Here is a 13,590-nt window from a genome sequence, read left to right on the forward strand (position 1 = left end):
TACTAACAATTTCAACAATGGGCGTAAATACTTTGGTCGTTAGTTACATTTTTATTACTGCTGAAATATTACAAGCCCTTATTATTAGTAAGCAGCTACTAAAGTAGCAAGTCACGACGTTTACAGCTTTTTATATTCTTCCCCTCTGGATTATGCGTAGCTTGAGTCTGAGAGTCCTGCCTGTTTCTTTTTATTTGTGGTACGCATCACAGTGCCTGGTGCTGTAGATTTTTCGGGAATGCTAATGGAAGGAAGGAAGCATGGAAACTTATTCTTGTAACCAGTTGTATTTGTATTATTTGTGGGGTTATTTAGTAGTGTGTGTGGAATAATCATTGAGGCTTCTTTGTGGTGAATGACTCTGCAACACTCGAAACTCTAGGCATCTCACCTTCAGTCCAGTGTATTTACTAAGTCCTTTTAAGTTTCTCTTCTTGGCTAAAGCTTCAGATTAAAACCATTTTTCTCAGGGTATAGGTGCTCTGAATAGTGAACCTGCTATGTCCTTCCTTCTCCATCTGCTGCATAACCTGTGGCTAGAATGTGGTATATGTGAGGGGGTTGCTGAGGTTGGCTGTGCACCAAGGGTTCAACATTGCTGTGTGGGGCTCCCCTTCCCTTGCCATGCTGAGCATATGCTGCTTCTGCTCAATCCTTAATGATAAAAATTTGCCCCTTTCCCAGATGAAGTAGGTTCCTATGAAAACCGTGAGCTTCTCTGGTGTCTGTAAGACAAAAATTAGTAGCACAAACCAGTAGGGGAGAAGCAGATAGGCTACAGCAGATCACATCAATTCTCTTGAAGCTACGGTGAACAGCTGTGCATCTCCACACACCTTGACCTTCCCTTGGGAAAGACTGGCAGAAGATCCTGTGAGTGGCTGCTGAATCTCTCAAGACCAGATAATACTAATTTGTCTTAGTTGGGTGGATGAAATTTTGTCTGGGAGCCTTAACGCTATGAGTTCCCAATTGTAAGAAGTCTCTTAGGGAGCAAGGGGAGGAATGAATAAAGCAGTGCCTGGGTGGCTCAGTGGGTTAAAGCCTCTGCCTTCGGCTCAGGTCATGGTCCCAGGGTCCTGGGATCGAGCCCCACATTGGGCTCTCTGCTCAGCAGGGGGCCTGCTTCCTCCTCTCTCTCTCTGCCTGCCTCTCTGCCTACTTGTGATCTCTATCTGTCAAATAAATAAATAAAATCTTTAAAAAATTTAAAAAAAAAGCAGTGATAGGAATTGGATCATGTTATATTGAATAGTAGAATTTTGAACTATTTCTTGGACCCCCCTTATATTCTGTGGGTCTGTAATTATGTATTCTTGTTGTGATTCTTTTCTCATTAATTAATCAAAATAGCTACTTTTATTGTGTATTTACTCTGTGTCAGGCACACTGTGCTAAATTCTTTTTATTCTATCATAGTAACCAACTGTCCTTGTTTTATCATCATCAGTTCAACTCCATAGTGGCATTTCTCTCAGAAAAGTACAGATAACTAATATAGATAGCTAATATTTTCAACAGCTGTCTGTACACGCAATGAATATTGTATGGAAAAAGTTGGGGAGTCCCGATCTATGAGTTTGGAACAGGGGTTTGTCACAATTTGATCTAATTATGCTTTGTCTTGACAGGGATGCAACTCTTAAGCCTTTTAATTGAGGAAATCTTACAAAGTTGAGCTTAGGGTTCTAGAGGGGCATAAGGCAGGTCCAAGGGAGACTTTTGAGCCATCTCTGTTATATCTCTTTTCAAAATCTTCTGAAAAAAGGAAGCCAGGATTGTGGGCAGCATGGCCAAGTTGCACTTTTTCTCATCTCATCTCCGGAGTGTCCTAAGAAAACAAAATGTGCACACTGTTCTTGTGTAACTGCTGTGTAATCTGTGACCCTAACTTGCATTTAACACTGTACTTTGCCTACCTGGACAGAATAGCTAAATCATACTTTTCAGTGATTTCATTGTCAGACATGGAAAACAGTTGTTCTTTCAGTGAAGTAATGAATGATTAAGTTTTGTTTTAAATATACAAGAAATTATCAAATTCAGGGGCACCTGGGTAGCTCAGTGGGTTAAGCCTCTGCCTTCGGCTCAGGTCATGATCTTGGGGTCCTGGGATTGAGCCCCACATCAGGCTCTTTGCTCAGCAGGGAGCCTGCTTCCTCCTCTCTTTCTGCCTGCCTCTCTGCCTACTTGTGATCTCTGCCTGTCAAATAAATAAAATCTTTAAAAATTGTTTCAAATTCATTGAGACTCTTATAAGGTTTTTGTGTGTATTTTCTGCCCAATTTTATTGAAATAACAGTGCTGTCTGTATTGGTTGAGGATGTATAGCATGATTTGACTTACATGTATTGTAATTATAATTAAAATAATTACCACAATAGATTTTTGTGTATCTTAAAATACATACTTTAAATAAAAAACTACAGACATTTTTTCTCTCTCCATAAATAATAATAATAATTTATAGATATTTGGCATATATATGTGTATACATAAATAAATGCGCTTTTTTAGTTTATGTTTTCCAGAAATGCTATATTAAAGCTAAACTGTAGTTATTTTTACTTGGAATGTGGTATATATTGCCTCTTGGATTATAGAAATCACCTAAAATGTGACATGAATAGAGTAGTGACAAATGTCTATAAACACATTAAAGATTAAAACTGTGGCTGAGTTGATTGAAAGGAAGTGATCTTATGAATTAGTAATGAAAGTGCATTTACAGGTTATTGTCTTACGAGGGTCTGAGTTTTAACAGCTGCTGGTAGTTTAAACTAATAGAAGTCTGAATAGCCCATAATTGAGTATTCATTCTGTTTATGGATTGTTTCTTAATAGAAACACTTAATAGTATTACCCATCCTAAATTACTTCAACACGGAGTTATAAAAATGAAATAAGATAAGGTAAGTCCGTATGTTTTGTATACATGAAAAGTGCTCTCTCTCAGTGTATATAATATGAAATTATGTATTAAATTTATTGAGTGGCAGTTTTAGGAGTTGTTTGAAACTTCATTTAGATCCCATGAATACAATTTGTGATAATTTCAAAGTATATTGGACTAAAAAGTTAAATGTGTGTTATAAACATATAATATTATAAGATTATTTAAGTGAAACAGAAGGCCACGTATTTTAGAAGATGTCATATAAGCAATGAGTATATTAATTATCATTTTTCTGTGTCATTTAATCAGCTACAAGATCCTTTGCTAGTTATGTACTAGTAACATTTTGTTCATTTACTTCTTTTTGTTCTTTCTGCTCATGTCTTAAGACTTTTCTAAAATTTAAATACTTTACTAACTTTCTGGCCCTTTCTGCAGTTAGCTGGAAGAGAAAGGATGTTTTCTTTTAATCAGAGTTGATAATACTGTTTTTAAACTAATCCAATTAAAGAACACAAAGGACAATAATCTTATTTTGTTTCTGAGCAAAGCACACATATTTTAGATAACAACTTTTAAATACTATGTCTGAAACACCACATTAAATGTAGCCATGTTCTATTACTCATTGTTAAAATTATCTTAATAACCATCATACACTGATATTTCCCTTTAATTATGTAAAAGGGGAAAATGTGAAATAAATGGAATTTGAGTGTCTTTCATTTATCTTGTACCATACCAAATACTTTGGTGAGATATATAAAAATCTCCAAACACCTGTCATTGAGGAACTTATGTTGTTGAAGTAGGATAAAAAATATTTTAAAATCATTAAAAAAGCAATTTGTAAATAAATGCCAAAGAATGTGGTAGAATTAATAAGTGCTCTAGAAGTGAAAAGAGTGAAAGTCTTAAATATAATTTCCTTGAAAGAAGGATGCTCACATTTTAGGATGTTGGAAGAAATCAGAATTGATTTTGAACTGTTTACTAGATTTTTGAACCCAGGCAACCTCCATCTTGGGTATGCTGACCAGTTGTTGTAATAAAGAATCACCATCAGTCTTGGAACATAGTATATAAGTAAAACATGCATTATCTTTTCTTTATTTCAAGGCATACTTCCGACAGGGTGTTGCCCTCCAGTACCTCGGACGTCATGCCGATGCCCTGGCAGCCTTTGCCTCTGGACTGGCTCAGGACCCCAAGAGTCTACAGCTTCTGGTGGGGATGGTAGAAGCTGCCATGAAATCTCCCATGAGAGGTAAGTAGGATGAAAGTGTTGGTCTGACAGTAATTTAAGGACATGTCTAGCCATTGAAGACCTTGGACTCAGGCACTGAAAACTGATAGGTTATCAAATTTGCCAAGATTGGATATTTTACACAAAGGAAGATCAAGAATCACTGTCGATAGCTGATGTTAATGAGGTGCGATGGGATGGTGGTAGGGCCACTGGCCCAGAATATTATGGACTGGGATTCTATTTTAAATTTTTTTTATAAACTATGTGATTGTGGGTGAGTGAATTAACTTCTCTGGATTTCAGCGTTATCTGAAGAATACTTTTTTTTGAATAGTTCTAAGATTCTGTACCTCTAAATCAAATGCCGCTAGAGGTAAATTGATTGACTCAGTTAGACTGATATGCCATCTAGAAATAATCAAGTAAGAGACGATATTAGACATTCTAATATTTCATAAAAGGAAGTATGGATCTAACTGTGAGCTGTGTCTAACATTTTTCAGAGGAACATGAAAAGATCATGTTGAATTAAAAGGAAAGAGAAAAGATAGACACGAGTTTACAGGGTTTTCTCCTGCTCTTACTTCTGTTTTATTACAATTGATATTCTGGAAGAACAATGGATTGAAAATAGTACTGGAGGTTGGAGGCATTCTAAGGCCCAAAACCGATTGGCTTCACTCCGAGGAACATTGACTTTTGCAGCAGCCTTTAGACAGATTGGGTTGAAAGGATACACCAGGTACCATCTTTGCAGTGACAGAGACACTAAGGCAGATTGACGTCAGACAGTAGACAGCTAATAATGTTTCATATTAATTAGATTATGTCAGGCAGAACTCTGTTTTATCTCTGAAATGGCATGTTTTTGAATGAACCTAAAAATTTTAATGGCAGTGTCATTGGATAGTTTATCTAGTTTTGAAAATATTTGTGGCATGATATAGTATTAATATATCGGCTAGTACAGTACTTAGCTCATAATAAATGCTAAGTAAAAGTCTGATGAACTAAATGGGACTCATATAGTCTCTGGGTGATTCATAGCTTATAAAAAATGTTTTCCTGGAAGTGGAAGGTTGCATGTTTTAGAAAAAAAGAGATAAGGAGATCTCTCCTCATGTGATTTTATAACCCCACACAAAGCTGAGTCTTTGCTTGTAGGAACCTAATGGCTTCTCCCACTGGGGGACCTGCTGTTAATAAACTCCGACTTAGAGCAGATGCGCTTTGGAGCTCCAGGGCTTGCAGGGGGAAGTGGACAACAACAACAAAAAAATCAATGTCTCTCCTTGCCATTTTCTGGCATTTTCTGATTCTCTCCCTACACCCTTCTGCAAGCAGTTTACCTGGAACATTTTTTTATTTAGTTTGTGAAGATACCACTTCCTTATTCTGAGATGCTTCTGCTGCTGCCTTAGAATACTGGAGTGAATGTGTTGAGATCAGCAGAATCATACTTATACCATTTTGCCTTTGAAGCAATTTGTTTAGATAAATGTAAGGAAATCTTCCCTGCACTGCGAGAAATCACTCAGTGCTGCCGTCCCCCTTAGGGTTTTCTGTGCCATGTTCTTTCCCATCTTATACTGAGTGACCTAAGGCTGACCCTGAAGAAAGCTGCCTCTTACAGGTGCCTGGAGCGTTTCAGTATTTTCTCCTCTTTCCTTAAGGCAATTTGATTTATCTCATTTATTTTTAGCATTGCATTTACTACCGTGTCTATTCCAGGTGGGTTTCTCTTATCAACATTTTATAGAGGCTGTTGCTTTGCACGGTGTTGTTCTGGGCATCATCTCACATCTTAATGACCTCTCTTTTTGTCATATGGTTGTAATTCACAAAATCTGTCATCATTTGCTGCCCATTTTTTACCCACTGTTTATTTTAGCTTCACGCCAGTCAGTTTGTGCTGTTGTTGCATAGCTGTGCAGTTTGGGTCACTTTACATAGAGGTCTGATCTGTTGTTGTATCAGTTTGTTTTTTTTTTTTAAAGATTTTATTTATTTATTTGACAGACAGAGATCACAAGTAGGCAGAGAGGCAGGCAGAGAGAGAGAAGGGGAAGCAGGCTCCCCGCCGAGCCGGGAGCCCGATGTGGGGCTCGATTCTAGAACCCTGGGACCATGACCTGAGCCAAAGGCAGAGGTTTAACCCACTGAGCCACCACCCAGGTGCTTCGTATCAGTTGTTTTTGTTTTGTAATTCTTAAATGTCACAGAGGAAGCTCCCTAGTCCAAGTACTTCGATAAAGAAACAAAGCTCCAGTGATGTGCACAGTATCCCTGTGGTTTGGCCTTTTGGAGTAGTGTCAAGATTTCTTTTTCTTTTTTTTAATATATGTGCTGCCGAAGCGAACACAGGATTTCATTTTTTTTAAAGATAGGGCCGATCCACATCAATATGTCCTTGTTCCCAAATAAATATGTTATATTTATCCATGTTGAAACTTACTTGATTTTTTTACTAGATTTTTAAATATTGTTGCTTATACTGCTAACTGGATTAAGTTCATTTTACTTTATTGAATCATTACTTAATGGTTTCATTCATGTTCACCAACCAAGATAACAGTTAAACTACTTCTCCTGTGGATATATTTACATCCTTATACATACTGTATTTCCTTAAATTGTTAATGAAATATAAAAATAAGTATAAATATAAAATGATATGCTTTTTCCTGACCTCTCAAGTTATCCTTTTCCTATTTTTCCATTTCTCCTTTTCAGGTAGCCTTTCAGCAATTTCAGCTCATTGTATCTTGTAAATGTTTATGCAAATTTGCATGGTAGAGCATAGTACCACTGCCAACCAAATTCAATAGTATAATTACAAAGTGAGATTGAGTTTACCTTTATTTGTTCCTCTAAAGACGCCAGGGCTGCTTCTTGCTGAGGGTTCTCTTGTGTATATTTTCTCTCCTCCCATTAATTCGGTAACCTAGACTATTACATTTACGGGCTATCACCTGTCGTGGTGTTTCTAGCAGCTCCAGAGGATCCAGGGAAGCTAATTTTATGGAGTGCTTGTGGAAAATGGCTCTGGAATGGGTAAACTTTTCTCTCAGGGTCAAGTTGGGGCTCACCTTTCATTTGCCTAATTGCCACCCACCCTCAGAGAATACTTTCCCTTTGATTTTCTTTTAGGTGGCTGTCACTTCACAGGAGGCCTAGTTCTGAAATGCTCTGTTAGTGAAAGATGGGAATCTAATCCCAGGGCTGCCGTTTGCTATTGCATCGACTGAGCCAGGTTGCTTCCCTTCTCTACACCTCAGTCCTCACCTGTAAGAGGGAAATGACAATATATACCTCCTAGTATTGTTTTGTGAATCTGCCACTAGAAGGTATAAGCAGGCCCTTGCCGGCCACCTTCCCCGCCTCAGTGTGATGCACTTCTCCCTGAGGAGTGCACAGAACAGCCATGTTAATCTGCTCTTGTATTTATGACGGGTACGGAGGCCTGGGTGTGGGAGGAACGCTGCACTGCCCAGGGGGGCCTCTCGTGTCAGCCCCCAGTGCCAGGAAAAGCTGCATTTCTCCTGAGTGGTGGTGTATTTTTTTTTAAACGGTCTGGGAATTTTAGATGTGCTCTTTATCCTTTTGCTTCGTCTTCTGTGAAGTGTAGAGCCTGAAATGTCCTGGCCACCTTTAGGAAATGGGCCGGGGCTTAAAGGGTGCCTGTCTATATGCTGAGGTTTTTTGTTTTTGTTTTTGTTTTTTTGTCTTATCCTTACTTTCTATTCATTCTGACATTCTGACTTCTGTATTTTCTACTTTTATTTCTATAGAAGGCCTTTGAATCCTTTTGGAACAAACCTGGGAAAATGTGAAATGGCTTAGACAAAGCGCTAATAAGCGTCAGTTGTTTTTCTTTTCTTTTTTTTTTTTAGGAGGGTTAAGTTTTACTTTTTGTATCAATCAAAAGTTTTCTAGTTATGGTAAAATATGTGTAACATAAAATTGACCATTTTAATCAGTTATAATTTTACAATTCAGTGTCATTACATCCATCTACAGGATTTGTGCAACCATCACCACAATCCATCTCTAGAACTTTATCTTCTTTCCAAATTGATACCCTGTCCCCATTAAATAATAACTCACTAGGGACACCTGGGTGGCTCAGTGGGTTAAGTGTCTGCCTTTGGCTCAGGTCATGATCTCAGGGTCCTGGGACTGAGCCCCGCATCAGGCTCTCTGCTCAGTGGGGAGCCTGCTTCTCCCTCCCCCTCTGCCTGCTTCTCTGCCTACTTGTGATCTCTCTCTTTCTCTCTCTCTCAAATAAATAATAAATTTCTCTCTCTCTCAAATAAATAAATGAAATCTTTAAAATAAATAAATAAATAATAACTCCCTATTCCCCCCCCCCCCCCCCGCCCAGCTCATGGCAACTACCATGCCATTTTCTGTCTGTGAATTTAACTACTCTAGGTACCTTCTATATGTGGAATCATACAACAGTTATCCTTTCATGACAGCCAAGTGGTTTTTAATTTAGTTGCCTTTTTAAGGAATCACCCTAAGAAAAGGTGACCATTAAAATTAACAGAATGTTATGAACCTCTCCTCTAAATTTGGGGTTTGGGGAGTAGTTTACACTCATAATACTTTGCTTACTTTCTTATCTTTAATTAGAAAGTAATTCTCTCTTTGGATCATTGTTTTGGAGATTTATTTCAGAATGGTTTCCGTAGGTCTCCTGGATTTGCAGTGCAGTACTATATTTTAGTGATGTATCCAAGAGTAACTGGTAGTGGTATCACCAGGTTTTTATAATCATGGATATATGGAAATGTTATAAGGGTAACTTGGAGGTCTCTGGGTCTTCATAGTGCCATAGACAAATTGAAATCTGTGAAAATGTTAATTACCTTGATTTTTGAATGATGACATAATTCTTTCTTGTGATTTAACTTTTTATTTTATATAAACTGATAGAGCTCTGTTGGACCTATTTAGACATGGAAGTGACAGATCACTGTGAGGCACCATCATGTTTAGAGATGTTAATCCCAAATCCAGTGATGTTAATATATGAATAAATGTGTGTCTCAGAACTGATGAAATATAGTATATCTATTCACTGAGTGAGATTGTTTATTAATAGTCTCTACTATGTTCCTACAAGCTCTTCAAATGTCAAGAAATGTGACTTCGTTCATTTTACAATCTTAAAGCCTATGCATTTTGAAAGCAATAAGTGGAATTCAGTGAACGTTGCAGAGGCCCTCTACATTTTTATGTAGTTGGTTTAACATAGGCTATTTCATATATCATGCATAGTTTCTAGAAGGAAAACATCTTAACGGCTACAGGCTGACAAATCTGTTCCACCTAGCCTGATAAAATCACAAAATTTGTCTCCTTGCTAATAGCCTGTTTACTCTAGAATAGGAATTAGAGCAATAGAAAAGTAGAATTGGAAAGAATCTCAGAGATAGCTGATCTAGCCTATATTTTTTTACATCAAAAAAACCCCCTTGTCTTACCTCTTTTTTTTATCAAAAGCATGTATACCTGCTAACCAGAGCTTCCGACTAAAGAGTGTGGGCCAATGAGACATAATTACAGGCTAGAGCAGAGAAATTTGATATTAAAAATTTAAATATACAGAAAGTGAAATGGACTTTTATGTATATATCTATGCACATATCTATGCACATAGATGTACATCCATGTATGTACATATGTATTTGTTTACATGAATGTGTCCACAAGTATATATAGACATAGGCATATCTATAACATTATAGATTTATATAACCATTACCAGAGTCACAATCTATACATCTGACAAAGTAAGGAGGTGGAAGCTGTGTGGCTTTGAAATCCACGTCTCTTTTTCCTTAGCTGAGTATTTCCTCCCATTATTCCACATCTGCTTCCTTTCCTATAATATTCTCTGGTCCCTTCAAGCTGGCCTGTTCTTCATTCTCTATCATTCCATGTGCCTATCTTCTCCTGGCACCTTTGTTTAGGACAAATCTTCTGCCTAAAATACCCTCTGCTCTCACAGGGGAAAAAAAAAAACACCACCAAAGACTTGTCCAATCCTACCTACCCTTTCTCCAAGAAATCAAGTTATGTTTCCATGAAGCTTTCTGATTACCCTTAATAATCACTCCCTTTTCCAAACTCTTATGACATGTATTTATATGAGCTTACATTTATTTTATCTGTTAATGTATTTGTAGTCTCTTTCCAATATACTGCAAATGGAAATTTGTTCTTTTACCTCTTGTTCCTTCAACTGTGTTTTTATTTAGTGAAAATTTATACAATTGGAGATTTCTTTCTTTCTTTCCTTTTTTGGCAGGGGTCATCTTCCAGGTATTTCCCTCAGTCCTTTAATTGTGGCAATGTTTTCTCTTCTTTTTAACATGATACAGTTTTAGAGTTCAGTTAGAAGGCTCCTTTTTTGGCTATGGTTGCTATGGTTAAAAAAGAAAAAAATCACCAGCTGAAGCATGGTATCTTTGTTGACTAGTAGTCATTTTGGTCTCTCTGTGTCTGAACACTCTTCCCGTGTTTTGGGAATTCCCTTTTCTCTTTCTGCCTCCTGCCTTCCACTGTAAAAGCTGAAATCATCGGATCCTAATGTTCCCATCCTCCTTTGCAGCTAAGAGCCACCTCTGAGTTAGGAGCTAAAAGGATAGCACAGAACTTGTTCTGATGGTGCTGGTTGGCAGTTGTGACGTCTGTTTTATAAAGGTGGCATTCAGTGGTGGCGGAGACAGCATTGGAAGCTGTGATGTCCTGTGTTTAGTTGTGATGGTCATGTTGCTTTCACTACAGAGTTTTTGTGGCACGATTTTGACTGTGGGTCTGGAGGCCTGCTTTTTTGCCCTTGGCAATAGCTCTTCAGTGCATTTCTTTTCTACTTAAAACCAGCCAAGATTGGTTTCTTTTGTCAATAACTAAGAATTTGCCTGGTATGGCATCAGAGAGCCTGGCCTTAGAGCCCTGCAGTAGGTTCTGGTCTTGGCTCTGTTCTAAGCTGTCTGAACTTAGGTAAATCACTTCAGAACTTAGAGGCATCATTGCTAAGATGGGTGTTTTCGAGGTCTTTTCAGCTTCAAAATTCTGTTATTTTTGCTTCTGCTAATTGGCTGGTGGGATGCTAATAAGATCATCATTGGCTGCCAGACCCATCAGTGGGTACCACCAAATTCTGCTCACATTGATTTCAGTATGGTCCTATTCTTTTCTATTCTAGTAATCCCTGGGTTCTTGTGCCTGTATTTAACCCTATTGGTTAGCTAGTGTTTACTGGTACTACTCACACTTGCATCTTGACAGGTGTAAAAATGTTCTTTGTTCTCTATTTAGTGATCTGATTGAAGGGGGGAAAATGCTTTAGGCATCAGTAGGTTTTGAGGTTTCTGTGGTAATGTTGATTCAGATGAGAGCTCCTCAGTGTGGAATTGAAATTCAGAGCCATAAATTGTAAAAATTACATTTTAATGCAGTACTGTTGGCTGAGATATTCAAGATTTAAAGAGACCAGCGTTTTAATAGTTTTTTTTTTTTTAACATATGTACAGTGGAACAACTAATGTGAAATAGTTTTTCATGAAAGCTAACAAATGTGTTGTAAGTGCCACGTCATTGTAGGGTTATAGCCAGTGGCTCTGCAATTGTCTTTAAAAAAAAAATGGGAGCGGGGGGAGAAGGCACTTAGAAGTCATCATCTAAGACTCAGGTGGAAAGAATCTCTTTGTGGCTTTCAGAGCCCTAGTCCATGTCCTTTCCGATGCCACATGAAAATAAAATGAGATCAACCTTAATTTTGTCTTTGGTCTTACCTTAGTACATTCAGATGATTTTTTCTTTTATGCTTTCATTTGTCACCCCAACAAAGGCTGGTAATACTTTTTTATTTGGTCATACTGGTCTTAGAAAAAGCAGCGGATGCTGGGTTGCAGTGAGGATGATGGGGATTTTGTTGGGAGAGCGTCTTTGAGTTTACCTTCCAGGGAAAAGGTAGATGGAGTTTTATTAATCAGTCATTCAGATTCAGATTGCACAAATGTTTATTGAACTCCAGATGTATTAGGGACTATCACCTGTGTTGCAACAGGAAGCTTTCAATTTAGTGCCAACATTGTGCCATTTGCTGTGGCATTATTGTAAAGCATTAAACACTCTATAGCAGTGTTCGCATTTAGCTGGGGAAAAATTAAAAATTAAACATACATGGAACAATTCTAATATAGTTAAGGGTCAAACAGCAATACCTATTATAAAAATGCAGCCAAAGTTTAGATATGAAGAGTCAGGTGAGCTGGAGGGCCTGGGAATACCATATGATGGAGTCCAAACTTAAGGGTTGTGTTTATAAGATTTTGAGAAGACAGCAGGATGGAGGAGGGAAAACTGTTCAGGGGAAATGGCATGCTAAAGTCAAAGAAAGACCAGAAGAGAAGGTGAGTGTGGCTTATGCAGGTGCAGTGTGAAGCAGGGGACTACCTACCAGACGGAGGCTGGGGTTATGGGGTCATCTGGATAAGTGGACACTCGGGGTGGTGCTAGATTAAGGGTTGAAGAGTTTGTACTTGAAATGGCCCATAAAGAGGTATGATACACATTTGTTTCTAGAGCATATTACAGAAGATTGTTTTGTATATCATCCTACATTCTCTTGTCTCCTTTTTCTTTTCTCCCCAGACTCCCTCGAGCCCACTTATCAGCAGCTTCAGAAAATGAAACTGGACAAGAGCCCCTTTGTGGTTGTGTCTGTGGTTGGGCAGGAACTCCTGACAGCTGGCCATCATGGGGCCTCTGTGGTTGTCTTAGAAGCTGCTCTCAAGATTGGCACCTGCAGCCTCAAACTGAGAGGTTCTGTTTTCTCTGCCCTGAGCAGTGCTTACTGGTCTCTTGGAAACACGGAGAAGAGTACTGGATACATGCAGCAGGACTTGGATGTAGCCAAGACCTTAGGTAGGTTTGCTTCTGTCTTTTATTTCAATACAGAAAGGAAATAAAGCTGATTAACCTCGCATGGATGGGAATAACATATGCAATGAAAAGTGAGTGTGTCTCTAGAATGTTCTCTGTTTTAGAGTACTTAGGTCTTCAGGGCTTTTCTTATAACAAAATAGCAAGTCTCCCAAAAGGCCGAGTTCTGTGGATTAACATATTCATTGCCCTCTTCAGAGATCTGGGCTAACAGATTTAATATCCCAAGTGATAGTATTGATGGGTGAATCCTTCATCTTAATTTTAATTTTTGTCTATCTTAGAATGCATCAGCATTTTGTCAGAAGTAACAGTATAGTGCAGTGGTTGAGAGTGTGGCCTGTGGAGCCAGAAGGCTGAGTTTAGAATCCCCACTCTGCCACTTACTAGCCATATGACCTTCTGCAAGTTGCCTCACCTCTTGGTGCTACCATTTCCTCATCTGTAAAGTAAGTGTGGTTTATGATTATGATCGTTGTTACAG

At 38.2% G+C, this 13,590-nt stretch overlaps 1 protein-coding gene across 6 annotated transcripts in view; it reads left to right on the plus strand.

Moving 5' to 3' along the window:
- TTC28 (tetratricopeptide repeat domain 28) overlaps positions 1 to 13,590 on the plus strand; it is a 638,777-nt gene that overhangs the window by 334,386 nt on the left and 290,801 nt on the right. For all 6 annotated transcript variants that reach the window (XM_047697785.1, XM_047697786.1, XM_047697787.1 and 3 more), the window contains 2 exons: positions 4,016 to 4,163; positions 12,816 to 13,088. In XM_047697785.1, coding sequence (XP_047553741.1) covers positions 4,016 to 4,163; positions 12,816 to 13,088 — 421 coding nt within the window. The remainder of the gene's footprint in view (positions 1 to 4,015; positions 4,164 to 12,815; positions 13,089 to 13,590) is intronic.

The sequence above is a fragment of the Lutra lutra genome, chromosome 12 (genome assembly GCF_902655055.1).
Source record: "Lutra lutra chromosome 12, mLutLut1.2, whole genome shotgun sequence".
NCBI lineage: Eukaryota > Metazoa > Chordata > Mammalia > Carnivora > Mustelidae > Lutra > Lutra lutra.